This window comes from Manacus vitellinus, unplaced genomic scaffold (genome assembly GCF_001715985.3).
Source record: "Manacus vitellinus isolate BGI_N305 unplaced genomic scaffold, ASM171598v3 scaffold_30_pilon, whole genome shotgun sequence".
Classification (NCBI taxonomy): Eukaryota; Metazoa; Chordata; class Aves; order Passeriformes; family Pipridae; genus Manacus; species Manacus vitellinus.
Window position 1 is genome coordinate 9,088,332 of NW_021940291.1, and position 16,144 is coordinate 9,104,475.

Consider the following 16,144-nt stretch of genomic DNA (forward strand, 5'->3'; position numbering starts at 1 on the left):
GACACCCCCTGCCAGCCCCCCAGCGCAGCCCGGCCGCAAGGGCAGCGGGTCCCCCCATCGCCCCGAAAGGGTGGTCTGTGCCCCGCAGCAGCCCAGGGGACACGGCGCGGCTGGGCGAGCACAGGGGTGCAGGGAGCAAAAGCACTGTCCCAGCTCATCTCCCCGGGCCGAGGGCACAAATTCAGGGAGGCGTAAGAATTTGGGATGTAGTTACAGTTGCGCAAAGGCACAGACGCCACCACCCCCCACCACCTCCCCGAGGTGTTAACAAGAAAACAGCGCAGAATCAGAGGGAGTTTGTACGTGCAAAATGTGTCCGCTACTAATGAGACCCTGGGGTTGTAAATCGCATCGACGTGGAATAAACGCCACTGACGGCCACAGATAGATGGAGGGCGGGGGGAACCCGAAACAAGCTAAACTTTGGCATTTTAATTTTATAACCCGCTGGCCGTGAAGGAAATGCAAGAAATAAAATAGTTCATCAGGTCGGGATACTTTCAGAGTTCCAGCAGCGAGGCCAACAGCCGTAAGGATATGATGCTCCTCATTTCCTTCAGGGCCACGGGCTGCTAGTCAGGAAACTTTCAGCAGTGCAAAGGTTACAAGAACACAGAAAAAAAATGTGCATCAGATATACACATTTGAAGGAAGATCTCAAAGACATTCTGATAGGTAGCTTGCATATATTTACTTTTCAGAACAGGAAATTAGTAGTTTTTTCCCTTGTTATAGTAAATGTTTTTCCATTTTAATACCTATTGTTTTGAGAAACTGTAGTTTTCAGATATTTTCTAGACGAGTTATTGTAAGGAATATTATTAGTTTGCTTAATACATTATTTGATTTTCCCAAAAGTATTAATGACAAAATTAATGACAAATTATGTTTTATTCCTGTTTAGATAAACTTCTGAAGGCACTGGAAGAGAAGAAGATACAAAGCATGAAAGCACTGCAGAACCTGAAATAATAGCCACCAACACAATGAGGATTATTTCAGCTGAATATTCTGCCACTATATCTCTATGGAGTATTTTAATGGACCTTCAATAATGGGTTTCTACTTATTAGATGCTATTCTCCTAGCAAATTAAAAAATATAGTATATTGTTGCATTTTTTTGTTTATTAATTGTCTAGCACTAGTTACTGATAACACTACTGTATATTTTACCTTTTTTTTTTCTCCAGTCACTATATGCAGACAGGATGCATAATATTGTCTTCAAAACCACTGTGAAATTAACACTGCTGTTTTCAAGATTCCCAGCAGTCCATTGATGGTGTTCAAGATATGTGTGGCCAGGAAACGCAGTAACTGCAATACAAAATATAGTGGGGGTTTTTTTTCTCTTTTAGTTCTAAGTACATTAAATGTAACTTTGAGTCAATAGGTATGGTCAAAGGTCTACACCTCTAAGCCAGCTCTAAAAAACTACTTTCATGTTAGCATAAAAATCTTTTGTTACAATCACAGTCTTTGGTCTACCACAAAATTACAGAAGTTATGGCTTGAGTTAGCTTTTAACAGAATAGTCATATAACATTGATTTTCAATTAACATTTTACTGTTGTTTTAGGAATAACTGTGCTTAGGCTAAAGCGGTAGTTTTGAAGCGACAACATCCTTATGTTTGGAAGGCACATCCTTTCATGAGGAAAAATTAAAGATCTGGGGAACATTTACCATTCACAAGTGGTGCCATACATGGCATGGAGAATAACCTCACAAAGTGGTAAACAGGTTGATCAGACTGATAAAAAGATACCAATTACTTTTTCCTATTCTAATCCTAGAGCAGTAGGTGGCAGCATGAAATAATAAAGTTATGACCCTGAAGCTGTCATATTTTGGCAAACAGCTTTATTTTTAAGTCTAATATTTTAATCTGTGGTTTTCTAAACTGTGTTCCAGTTGCTCAACTGTGAAGCATTTTAACACAATATGATATCAAAATTTTATTTCCTATTACTGCTTATTACAGGATTCACTCTTATACTATCTCAGTCTTTCCAGCCAGATTCTGATCTACCGTACACAGAGTTCATATTAAAAAAAAAAATCTAATTTATAACTCCTATTTCTCAATCATCAAACTATAACAATCAGCTTTTATCAGAGCACTAGGAAATCTTAAATGGAATCTTACCCTCTGCACTGGCTGTTGCCAGCTGGTGTCCCTGCTGACATGGCAATCCTTGGCTTCATCTGCTGATCAATGGGCTTTTTAACAAACCAAAGCCTGAGCAGGGTGGTGAGACTGGGCTCTGTCCAGTGGTCTGGTGTTCCTCAGGCAGGGCATGGAGAGGGACTCGGGATGGTGGAGGTGGGAAGCCCAGGGGCAGGACTGGGGACAAGGCTTCTTTTAACACAGGCCTAGGGAGGGTCTCACTCGGGGTTCCTGCAGCCTCAGGGTGAGCCCCAGGCCCTGGCAGCTGCCTGTACACAGGGTCAGGGTCAGCAGTGGCCACTGTAAGCTTCTTTTTCTTTTACACTCAATCATCCATTTCAATTCAAACACCCTTCCCCTTTAGCTGGCTGAAGCCAGGTCTTTAAGCCCACCTTGGCACCATTTAATTGCTTCTTAGTTCTTTGGAGTCTAATTAATAATGCCGTGCTCTTGGCTAAACAGTTCTGTTTTCACTACTTTGCATATTTTAAGCTGTTTCACTCCAGACAGCACCATAAGTCACTTCCAAAGTGGGTTTCTTAAACGAGGTATTTTTACACCTGGTCAGGAAATGCTCACAGAACCACCCATGATTTATCTGTCTTTCCAGGCACATCTTAGAGGCTGAGGCTGTAAATAAACAAAAGGTAAATCTATGTGCCTAAAGAACAAAATTATCACTGGAACACCTTGGAAATCTGGACTGAAGTGTTTCACTGCTCCCTCTGCAGAATGAGGATAAAAATTCTCCCAAAGAGTTTTGAGGCTAAACCTGAAATGGTTAATTACTGTGAAAATGCAAATGGTTAAACTGAAATAGTTGATTACTATGAAATTGAGAATTGTCTCAGTGCCTAAACTGAGTATCAGAAAACAAACTTGGATTAAACATAAAGGGCCAAGACACAGAGGCCTTCAAAGGCTTTGTGCAGAAGTAAGAGCTTTAAAAATCAAATTAGGTAGCAGAGAAACTATCTTCATTTTTCCAAATCTGCAGAATAATTTCATTCCTTAACTACTCTAAGTTTTCCAAGGTTATTGCAAGGGCCTATAAGGGTTTCCATTACATGCCATCACTGCTTCCTAACTGTTACTTCTCAGCTTTTACCAAGTCTTTCACTTTGCATCCAGCTCTCATCAGCCGTTATCTGCTCGGGTTTTCTTGGCTTAAAAAAGCTGCTTTTCCCAACACACAGTTTAAATCTTTTTTTCCATCTGTTGTTCGGTTTTTCATACGCCCTTTACATTAAAACAACACTTCATATTTAATTACTGGGCGATAATGCAAGGAATAATGTCAGTTAATATGTAAGCTCAGCTAAAGTTGCCTGGGGACACACATCTACTGGAAAAAGTCATTTGGCTCATGTGCCAGAACAAGGCAGAATGGTCTCCCTTGGCCAGCATCACCCACAGCACTCTTCTATCAGGATACTTTGGCCAAAGCCCTTTCACTGAAGCATCTCCACATTCCAAGATGATCATTAAAGAATGGTGGAGAGAATCACTGGATGTGTGATTAAGTAATACCCTTCTGTGTGTGTGAAGTAGCACCTACAAAAGGAACTTAGAGACTCTAGGAGAAACATGGGACACATGATGTAATATTTCTGCCTGAAAGTAATCACTGTCTGTACTCTCAGTTGGAACTAGTAACACACTCACATGCATGAATTCAGCAAGGGAGTAATAAGCTTGTCCATACCTGGACAAACAACCAGGTTATTAATACATAATGGCACATATGCTGATTTTTATTTGCCCCTAAACATTTTATTTACCTTTATTTTTCTTCTCTGTTTCCACCTGATCTTGTTATATCCAGTAATTTGCTCTCATCTTTGCAGGCCTATGGGTTCATCTGAAAGCTAATGTGTTTATAATTTCTTTTGTAACAACTAAGCATACATTAAACAGAACAGCATTCTTACTGCATTTTCTTTTATTCACAATGTTTGTGACATTCATTTTTTTAATTGTTTCTGTTCTCTCAGACTGCTCAGGCGTGGCTAAACCTGATATTTAGATGCTGGCATAGCTCAGACCTCTTTCATACAGCGGCCTTGTGACTCAACAAATTGCATTCCAGAAAGAAACATTAGGCTACAAATTTGATTCATGGGCAGAGATCTCAAAACATTATCAGTAGGTTGCTCCCATTTCCAATTCTAAACAAAGAAAACTTCTCCTAAAGCAGATTGTCACGTCTTTGCAGCCAACACAAGGGCTGAGCAATGACAGCTGTCTTGCTGAAAGAGCTGTGTCTACACCTGCAGTGATATCCAGGTGCTCCCCAAGGAATGCCCTCAGGTCTTTCATTTCTGAAACCTGGAACAGCCTTGGTTGCTTTATGATGGGAAAAATTAGGTACAAAGCCATTTGAAAACAAGAATGCATTTAAACTTTAAAGTATTTTATACCGAACAGTTGGGTCCATTAAATTTCAGGCTGTTATATTTAAGAGTTTGCAACATTAAAATTCTCCAAATAGATACTCAGCCTTATTACAATGGATCATTAGAATTTAAATTAATCTTCAGAGCTGCATTAATTAGCTCAGGGACAGATTACAAAGGAAATCCAAGAGCAGTAAGCTATCATAAAATGATTTTTCTGTTTTCAGCAGTGTATGCTGCACGATAAGATTCACCTGTCCTGAATATTCAGAGCAAAGATCTCAACATAAAGTAGGGAAATCAAGAGCAGCACTTAACTCTAGGAAACTTGTCCTCTTTTGTTTGTTTGGGAGGTGATGTTTCTTAAGGTCACTGACATCTAGATGCTGGATCAAAAAGTTGCCAATCAGGAAGCAGTCCATAAGTGGTGCATTTGGCTTTTCTAAGAAAACATAATTATTAATAACACAAGTCTCCTGTTTAATGTTACACACTAAAAACATACATTTTTGAAATAGGCTGAGATTTTAGTGTATCTTGAGAAAAGCCAGAACAGCCTCTTGAGGCAATTTAAGCACTCACAGTCACAGCATATATATATATATATATATATGTATATAAAAATATAAACTGTATTTTAAGTATACCATCTGTCCAGAACCTTAGTATTGATACATACACTAGGAAGTTCATTTATCCTGTATTTTGGGAAGATCCTTTCTTGCCTTTTTTAAGTCTAAATCTACAAAGAGAGGCTTTGTACTAAAACAAACTTTTTAGTCCCAATTTCTTACATCACAAATAGCACAAAAGCAGTACTGTCAGAAGTACATAGCTTCATTTTCCTTTTCCTTCAGTATGACAGCATGAAACTTGGGCCTGAATAAATGCTGTTAAAAACCACAGTAACTGACTGAATAATAGGGGAATGCATAGAGGACATTAAGGTGAGAACAAAAATTCACAAAGGAAACGCAGAAACACAAGATGTCCTCAAAATTCACAGTCTTGCTGGTTAGTGCACTGCTCACCTCTGTGTAAGGTAGGAAAACACCCTTCTTCAGGGGGAATGCCACCGCTGGAATACATGGGTTAGACTTGTGTAGTTCTTAAAACTCCTTTCCTGTCCTTTGCCAGGTTCTGCCTTGAGGCCACGAGCAAGGGGACCCCTAAGCAGCCCAGAAGCCTGGAAGCTCCAGGTAAAAAGAAGGCTCATGCTTTAAAGCACTGATCTAAAGAAAAGGACACAGCAGGAACAACCAATAAGTAGCAACACGGATTTTGAGACGTATTTTATTTAATGTGCAAAACTGCCAAGGAAAACACATGTACAACTTTAACTAAGCTATAGCCACTAACATGAAAGAAACTATTCTATGTACTCATAAGCTTCATTTCTAGAATCACCCTATGGCTCAGAGTAAAAACACAGTCATTTGGTAATGACCCAGAACATTTTAAATGCCTTCTTTTCAGTCATATATAAAATTCTACCATCGTTATGGTTCTACATTTGTAATTGCAAAAGGAACCAGTTCTTGGAGATTTCCCTTCTGATTGCATAGTATAAAATTTTAATTAATTATTTTCTTCTTCTTTCATTTGAATCCCTCCTAGACTTGGCTTTAAATTCACTCTCAATTTTGCAGCTTCAGAAAACTAATTTTCCCATTTACAGCTGAAACACTCATAAATCTTGAGCAAATTTCACAGACACAGCCATTACAGTTTAGTTGAATCAAGCTGTGAACACCAAAGTTAGCATGGATATTTGTAATCATGCAGAGCTAGTCCTTTCCATAAGTCAAAGATGTAAGAAAAGTTCATTTCCTTGGAAAATGAGATCTGTTGCATGGGAAGCGAGGTGATTTATTGATATAAATTCTGTAAATCTCTGTAAAAAAGTGCAGAGGCTGTTACTGGAAAGGCTTCCTAGAACATACTGAAATATTATCAGGAGGTGGGGTTTTTCTTGTAAATTCACATCTATTTAAATGCTACCAGAGGAACAGGCAATGTATAGCCTTGAACAATTACCAAAGCTCCATGAAATAATCAATAGTGCTTCATACTAAAGTATCCACTTGCACTCCAGGGTTTCAGCAGGGCTGTGAGGAGGGGTAGTCCCTTCACCCTGCTTTACAGATGGGACACTGAGGCACAGTCAGATTAAGCACCTTGCCCAGGACCAATCCAAAATCCTGAACAAAAATCAAGTGACCTCCGATCTCCCCATTTCCAGCTACCCATAACCAGAAAGCATAATTCCTCTCTTTGCACAACTTTAAGATCCTTGTGATGGCTAATTTAACTGAGGGATTACTGGATCAGTCCTGTTCTCCTTGAAGTGAGCAGGTGTTTTGCCAATAACTTCAGTGGAAGGTGTTATCTATGCTCACATTTTGCTTTAATACTAATATGATTTCTGTAATCATCACAAAGCAGAACACAGGCCAAAACCAAGCAATGCCACAGCTATTTGAAAATTCTGTCACATGTGTTGGTTACTACTTCTATCACACCAGCAGCATATCAGTGAGGTAAAGAGTGCACCTCTTTGTGTACACCAATGTAAAAGTCAAATTCAGAATGCACAGCAATAGCAAGAAAGACATCAAGTGAAAATAAAAAGTCAAAGAGCATAGGAATATCTGTGCTTTCTAATGAGATCCAAAGAACCGCCCAGAACGGACTCTTTTGTTGGGCCTGAGCTGTTTCTGATGGGTTGCTAAATCCTAACCCAAAATTTAAGCTTCAGTAAGATGAGTTCTATCATGGCTTCACTGCCATTTTTTTTTCTATCAAATATGACATTGGATACAGTTTGAAAACTCAACACCAACATGAAATGAAAAAGCATTCCCAGTCTCTCTGCCATAGAAAGAAATACTAAAATTAATTTTTTGGTGGGTAAAGTGTTTGGGTTTTTTTTTTCTAATTGTAGTGTGAAAAGTAGTAGATAGAGAAAAGGATAGAGAGTAAACTTCCAAGTTTGCTTACATTCAGATCTCCCAAGTTTATAAGTCTGAAATAGAATTAATATTGTTAATTCTGTTAATATTGTTCATTTCGTACCGTGTTAACAAATGAAGAAATCAAAAGCTAACCAAATACATAAACTGATTCAAAGCAGTTAACTTCAAGACTTTTTGACCTGCCATAATAACAAATTCATAACCACTTAGTGTCCATCCACTGCTGAAATGCAAGGTTTACTACCTATTCTTCTACCACAGTAACTTGCTTTTTAGGTGCTGGTGGATCCCTGGCACAGGGTGCTGTATTCTGCTGCATCACATCTCAAGGAAGCTATTAGTTAAGTTTGCTGGTGACACAGGACCTAAAAGCCACTGATTCCATGCAAAAAGCCAGAGTTCAGGACCCACAAGTTTCTGGTTTAATAGCTTAAAAAATTGAAGTTATACACAGGCACTCTTTACAAGGTCCCACTGGGGCTGCAAAAGTCAGTGCTCCTTGCCAGATAAAAGAGATTTTAACTGATGTCAGTGTTTGTTGTGGTGTTTAGACACTGATTTACAAAGCACAGAAATGCACTGAGCTGCAGTGAAAAGGGGCATACTTTGGAAGAGAAATTCACCTCCTTTCTAAATATTGTACTCAGTGGAATCAACTGCCCGTATGATTTACAATCCTTTGCAGCCATTATTGCCTCACAGGTAAATATGTGTTTATAAAGTTACAAAATTATTTACAGAATGCAATATAGTTTCTAGCTACTCCTTGGGAATTAATTGAGTATGAAAAATTCATGAAAAGTCAGGCACTTCTTAAAACAAGAATTATTTTTAATAAATGAAAAAAAAATAATCAAATTTCTGGAACACCTCTTCATGATATTTGTAATTATTTTCAAGACATCTGCTATACATTTGACCACCTCTTTGAAACCTATTTCTCATCTAACAGAACAACTCTGAGATCAAACTCTTCATCACTGCCTCCGTACACCTTAAGGAACCTGAAATGAATAGGGACAAAGAGATGGACAAATAAAACTAGTTTTGAAAAAATATTTTTGGACACACACGTATAGATATATTCAAGTATGATACAATACTCATAAGAATATGGTCTTAAGGTGATTTTAAAAGCATGAAATATTATATGAATTGGGGGGCATTTCAACTGTTTTTAAAATCAGGACCTAAACCACCTTTCTGCCACGACACTTTGGTGGCTGTAGTTTTTATGTCTGTGAGTATTAAGGGTAACTCAAAGGGCAAATGTGTTACACAGGGTAGTCTACCCATTTCACAACCCCCTCAAAATCTCTGTCTCATCTCCCATGTCTTACACAAAGCCCAAGCAAAAAGTTTCCTGAGTAACAGGAATCACCAGATGCCCAGTTTTCTGATTGCTTTCCACTTGCGGGGCAAAACAATTTCGATCAAGGATGTGCAATGCAGTTTTTCTCAGTAGAGATTCTTCAGTATTAACCAGCCTTGCCTTTATGACTTGGCCATCCTGAAAGTCTCTCTTAAAGAGCAAGTCAGAAAGCAATTTATTCACTGACCTATATAAATCTCATTTCCACAAGTTGAGTCCTGCATTATTTATCTACGAGAGAAAGGCAAAAGTTTAAAAAAAGCATTCTAAAAGAGTAACCTTATCCTTAAAATGGAAAAATCTAATTTTGAGCTATTTTGATAGGCATTAAAAAAAAAATAATAAAAAAAAATGTTACTCAGTCCTGGAGTTAGGGCCAAAAAATATAACTGATGAAAAGAAAGTCTACCACAAAAAGTTACCACTTGAGATAGTGATTCCATTTAGCACTGTTATAAAGTCTGCATACTCTATAACCACATCTTTCTTCCTCCCTCCTCTCCTCCCTCCTCCTCCTAATGATGTAGTAAAATAAGGATTCCGTGCAACTTGGTATTTTATTACAAGAGATTGCTTTGAGTAACTGGTGTTAATTACGGCACGCTCTCACATGGAGCTGCACAGAGAATGCACATGGCTTACACAAAGGTGTGGAAGCAGGAATCTATACACTCTCTTGGGACAGGACTGAGTGTTAATTTATGTGTATCAGTCATATCAAGGAATGCACCTTGCTGGGAGCAGCTGCCAAACACAACCATTGTCTATAGGTACGAGTAATGCACAACAGAAGGTCCACGGCTTCCAAACCCTTAAGGTACTCCTGACCTGTTAACAGCCTTCAGATCGTCTCACACTTGTTTTCCCATCCCATTTCAGTCAGCAAGGAAGGGGAAGACACTGAGATTTGTTCATGTACAAGAAGTGCAAGGTCAGGACCATAAGTTACTGGGCACAGTGTTTGGAACTGCCCAGAATGCAAAGGATGAACAGGGTCAGCAAAATGATGTGACTTCTGCTAGCTCAGAAAACTTGCTGCTCTCAAGCTCCCTCAGCTTTTAGAAGCTGGCAGTTAACTCTTACATTGGCAATGCAGGACTAAAAAAACATACTTTAAAATGTAATTAATAGTTTAACAGTCAGACATCTTGAAATATAATGAAAACTGTGGTCAGCTTTGTATGTATCAGCCTTTAAGCAAAACAGTTCTGCCACTCAGTCCAGTGCTGCTTTTTCTACTTGCTTCTCATTTTTATCTTACATTTCTTACAGCTCACATTTTCAAAGTTAGTCTGAAAAAGAAATGATCACTATGTAAGATAATGTCCCCATCTCTATATATAGGATTTTCATGCACTTCTATCAAGTTCTACCCATAATATTATTGGATGCAAATATTACTCATACTTCTAGACTGAGTGCTAGAGGTTCTCTCAAATCCAGATAATATGGTCTTCTCAAAAAATTACTGTCAATTACTTTATCCTCTTAAAGTTACTGTTCTATTTATGTTAGGAAATATCACATGTAATTTACCAACTGAAAGTGGTCAGTACGCAAATACCAAGAAGTAATTATATGTGCATTTCATCTGCAGTTGTTTCTACTGATTATTTACAAATCTGAAGACAAAGAGTGGTCAGAAGATCAACAGATTTTGTACACAGAAAACAGTATTTTCACCTAAACATTTGATGTATTTTTAAATAAAACTGGGGCATTAAGTAGAAAAACCTAAATTACTACACTTTTCTCAGTAAAAATGGCATGGATATATTCGAATGAGGATATAACTTTAAACACAAATACTTTCTTCTTTGAAATCAGTATTGAAAAACTATATTGTAATTGTAGCCATACAAAATGTTTATTATATTACAAATTATTTGTACACTATATTTTCACTTTATCATTGCTTTGTGCTCAGACAGTATAGATATTACAGCATGATTTTTCTTTCCCAGGAATGTCCTTACTGTCTTGATATAATCTTACTTTGTACTTAAAAAAAAAAATACAGAAACGTATTACAAGCAGGATAAAAAGGCATTATGAATGAAGAAGGTAAGATGGTTTTGTGAATAAAGTGCACCACAATGGTTTCAGAGTGATGGTTCAGAAAATGTTCAATAGACTGCACATCATTGATAACAATACCAAACAAAATTAACTTTAAAAGTCTAACTGGTCTTCCTTAGTAGAAGAGTACTTTGTTTAACTTTACTGAAATGGTTTTTCTTTCTAGAAGGCTGTTTGGGGTTTTTCTGTTTTCTACAGGCACTCAAACCCTGTCCATCTCTGTAATTGCCAGAATTTTTAATTTCCAGTATGGCAAGATATATGACTCATCATGTAAAATATGTGAGACTTTACCCTCCCATATTTTTCAATAGAACTATTAACTCGCTAAAATTTAAGAGTGGGAACACCAATTTACACACCGAGCTAAGTGTCCCAAAGATGGTGTTTAAAATTGGTATGTCCTACCTCCTGTGACTTTTTTTTTGGGGAATACATCATAACATTACCCTTCCCAGCTCTGTGGCTTCAGCACGTCCATCCATGTGATCACTGCAGCTTCCAGACTTGCAGCTTTAGGATAATGCTGCAAAACAGGAGTCTAGGACACAGAAATTTATTTCACAGCTCATTTCACTCCCATTGCATAGAAGGGCCTATTTACTTGCAAAATTTCACTGGGCTAAATAGAAGAATCGTTGAAAAGCTGAGATAACAAAGCTGATGCGAGATGTGGCTGATGTGACTTGGAGTGGATTTCGCTTCCCAAGTTAGGTTAAGCCAGTTATGAACCAGCTTAGGCTAAATAAAAGTGAGCTGCTCTTCCATTATGTCTGCACTTATGTTACAGTGATCCAAATGACAGAAAAATAAGCAGAATCCTGCTCAAGGGGTTCTAGTGAAATTCCTATGTATAGATGAAGCCCAAAAGAGAAACTCAGCCTTGCTCTCAGTGCATGAAGCTCCCACTGAAGACAACCAGAACAAGCCCTTTTATGGCACATTGAGTCTGGCCCAGTATTTTGAAGTTGCTATTCTAAAGTGTGATGTTCTCAGGCAGCTATTAATTCAACACAATTTGGCTGTATTCTGTTACACTGATGAGATCAGTATTACTTAGTTGACAGGTAACTGAGACAGCAGTTGGTCTTTACTAGACTTGTATTGATATGAAAGATTGAGTTTCTTTGGTTGTTTAGTATCCAAGTCACCCAAATGTATATTTTTGTACTCCGGACATAGCATGTTTAAATCAATCATTAAAATTACCAGAATTTTTTTTCCTTTCTTTTTCTTTTTTTTTTTCTTCTCGGTTTATGGAAATTTTCTGACTATAGCAGACTAGTCACTTATTAAAATATACAGCACATATATACATACAAATTACAAAAATACATTTTATTTATATCTGATTTTAAATAATAAAAATGAAATTTCACATTTATTGAAAGATTAACTAGCATTCCAAAGGCTTCTGCAATATTTAAGGTATTGGAGCAGAAGATATCTGTATATTCTAGGATAACTATGTATCACAGTCTCAGTAAGGGTTTGTAATATCATTATAAGGGGAAAAATAGCTCTGCTTTAAAAGTTTGTGCTTTATCAAATTTCTGCTTCTATCCTGTTTTCTAGTCTTCTCTCTCCTTCTTTCAATTTACTGGTGGTCAAAAAGCTAAACTAAGTTCCCTTCCTCACATCAGTAAAGACCAAAGAAACTCAGGGAAATGAAATGATCAGACAAAATAGTAATTGAGAATAACTAAATAACTTACTGAAATGAAGGACATTACCTTTAATTCCAGTTGACATCAAACACGCCCAACACAACAAATTTTGCAACATCTTCAGTTCCCAAAGCTAAACTGCTGAAGGAACTGAAAACAATTTTTCATGATCTCCAACTAGTTTGTACAACTGCAAAATATTAACTACTGTCCCATTCAACTGGTTTGATATTCTTTTGGGATTGGATTCATACCACAATGCAGTTTAACGATCAGTGACCTTTATCTTGCACAATGTAAAGTCAGCATAATTTCTGGCAATGCTCTCTTTTTCACAGAACATTAGTATTTTTGTTAATCCATGTAACTGTTAAATTATTTACATGTTAATATAATAATTAGGTCCTCTACATTCAGAACTTCCTAGATGCCCATTCACTGTTCCAGTGTCATCAACTGCAGCTTTGGGTAGCACTTTCTGGCATCACTTTAGTAGATAGCATTGTTTAAGAAAAAGAAAAAAAGAACTGTGTTGAACAGAGGTTTTCTTGTCCAAGCAGGTGTATTCATTTTTTCCAGGTTGGAAAAAGTTAAAGGTCTCAGGTTTACCAGCTTCACATGCATTCAGAGTGAAAAGTCTGATTATAGAGCAAACGCGAATAACCTTTTTTCATTCTTCTTGGAAGCTTTTAGCACCAATATCCTTTGCTGGCCCTTTGTGCACTGTATTCTCTCACACTGAAAAAAGTCTCCTCCATAACTAAGTGGTGGCACTGATGGACAAGGTAGCCACCAATTATCAAAATATCATTCACCTTCTTCACAGCCCTCTCTTGTTTCACTTCTTTGTACTGTTAATAAGATGAAGAGAATCGGAGCTATTTACAGGACATTTATTTGTATTACTTACTCATCTTGAATTCTTTTGCTTTGAATGCAGTCTCTGGAATGAAAAGGCTGAATGACTCCCCACAGGTGAGATCAGCATCCCTTATACAATGTCCTGCAGCAAACAATTACCATGGCCACCACCACACCGACCGTGGCCTTTAGCCAACCACGTTCTGTGGCATTTTCTTCTTTAATCAAAGCTTTGACATGCAGAAGTTATTTTCAGCAGCTCTGCCTTTGGGCCTGCAAATGAAACATTGTGTGGAGCAGACATGTTCAGCAGCATCTCTGGTGATGATGGCTCATAATACTAGAGCTAAGTGACAAACAATTGCATATGGTCAATCTTATCCACACGAAACAGTTTCCTGGCAGCGTTTCCTCAGCTGGCAAGCAGGATTACATATCTTCAGAGTCCTGTTGCTCTACTCTAAGTCATTTCATAGCGTTGACTTTTCAGACAGATTAAAATGCCATCACACTTCGGCGCAATTCGCAGCAAGTTTGTAACTGAAAATTAAAGCAGTCACTTCCTTGGCTACCCCAGGTTGCAAGGTACAAATACTGTGCACAAAAGACATTAGACTTGGAACTCAAACATATCGGTTTGCTTCTTGGCCAGTTTGGCCACTTCTTCTCTTATTGCCTTTACCAGGGCAGCCGTGGAAATGTTGGTGAGAGGTGCATCAGAGGGGTCGTTTTCCGTCAGGCTCTGCTGGGAAGCTGCTGTGGATGGCAGAGGAGCCTGTTCCAGGCTGGGATGCATGCCTGCCTGCTGGCTGTACTGCCGAGGGAGGCGTGACGGGGAGTTGTGTTGGTAGCGGGGCCTCGGATAAGCCTCGATGTACCCAGGAAGTGGAACCTGTAGAGAATTGTAATTATACAAAGTTACAGAGAACAACTGATCTGTGGTGCCACCTGCCAGGTAGCACAAACCTCCCTGGGCCGGAGTCAGATGGAACAGACAGGACCATACGAAGGGAATGCAAACCTCATAATCCTAAGCTTCTGTTTACAAATGTTTAATTTGGCACGTGCCATTTATGCACGTGTCCGTGTACCAGGTACTCAACTCCCAGCTGTGGCAGCAAAAACACCACCAGGCAGGGGAAACACTGCACGTCCTCGTTTATCATCACCTCAAAAAGTCAGAGGGAAAAGTTTCTTTCCGAAAGTGTGTTCTCTGCTTACCATTCCTCCTGAACATTTCAGTTTTAAACAGACAGCATGACTACATTTCAGGACACCAAAAAGCCTGGAACAGAAAAGCAGAGTTTTCTGATTTGCAGCCACTGTCTAATCCAAGTCAGCCAAGTCTCTGGTCTCACTTTTCCTGGTAGGAATGCAGTAGATCCAGACAACGGAGATAAGCTCAGGTATGCCAACTTGGAAACTCAAGACTGAAAAGAATGTTTGATTCTCAGAAGTATCAAGATTTCTGGCTACATTTAAAAGAATCACATGGGGGATTCACAGTTTTACTCTGTTGTAACTTCTCTGATTTCAGCCCCCTGTTACACCAGCTAAAACTAAAATAATAATGTAGGCCCTTTAGTCACTGCGTGAGATTTAATTTCTTCCACAAATCCATGAACCACGATACCAGTCTTCACAGCACTCAGAAGATTTTAACACATTAAATAAAAATAGTATTTATATTTTGCAGAAGAGTATAAAAGAGCCCTTAATTTTAAAGCAGGCTTTATGTTTAAAGCCTTGACCACTAGGATTTACAGATGCTCTTTGCAATCTTGGATATCCATCAAGCAATGAAGAGAATGTCAAACAGTACGGAATGATGAGTCAAACATAGGAAGCAGGCATGATATGAAAGTGATCATTAGATGCAGGCACCTCTGTTTAGTTTACAGCAGATTATTAAAAAGATGATTTCAGTAGGACAACATGTGAACACACCACTAGAGGCCACCAGGTTACTGATTTCACCAAGCAGCATCCAGCAGTCTGGAAGGTAAGTGCCTTTTCCCAAAAAACTTAGTGCTTCAGTACTTACCATTTAACTCAGAAAATAACATATTATAGTAAATTAAGTTTCCTCTGTTCCCTTTTTAACAGTCCAGGCTAGTAAAAATGCATGAAAAGTAGAGAATTTTAATTTTCTTCTTACAGATATTAAGCCTCTGTTCTTGCTAACTCTAAGAAAATCTTGGAAGTACGATCAAGTTATAATATAAAGGCTCAGAAACCAAGACACATCCAGAAACTCTAACCCTGATTATTACTTTAGATGTTTATACTTTTCACTTTTATTTAGGCTTTCTGACCATGCTATGTCGTTAACACTATCACTAGTTCCTCTAGTAATCATTTTCAAATAAAGACAATTTCTTGACAGAATTGCATTCGTTGGGAGATATAAATTCATTGTCGAAACTGCAGTGGTTTGGGTTTACATTTTTACCTCTTCTGCAATGCCACTAGAGGGATGAAAGTCTGAGAAACAAGAAGTTGTTAAAGCTCTGGGATGGGTAAGTGAAGTTAAAGGGACATTTGTTTCTTTTGAATTCTATAGTCACCGCTACTTTTCAGACAGATTCTTGCATCCCTCTCCATTCCTCTGTGTATAGTCCA

General features: G+C 38.3%; 1 protein-coding gene and 1 long non-coding RNA gene across 2 annotated transcripts in view; one reads left to right on the top strand and one right to left on the bottom strand.

Moving 5' to 3' along the window:
• The first annotated feature begins 244 nt into the window (after nt 1-244).
• On the top strand, nt 245-1,072 carry LOC108640283. Its single transcript, XR_001921058.1, has 2 exons — nt 245-675; nt 905-1,072. It is a non-coding gene; the product is annotated as an uncharacterized LOC108640283 (long non-coding RNA).
• Nucleotides 1,073-10,757: 9,685 nt separating this feature from the next.
• The window catches only part of KIAA1549L (KIAA1549 like), a 72,134-nt gene continuing 66,747 nt past the window's right edge, over nt 10,758-16,144 (bottom strand). Inside the window, exon 20 of the mRNA XM_018076135.2 lies at nt 10,758-14,414. Within this exon, the coding sequence (XP_017931624.1) occupies nt 14,133-14,414 (282 nt within the window). The 3' untranslated portion in view covers nt 10,758-14,132. The remainder of the gene's footprint in view (nt 14,415-16,144) is intronic.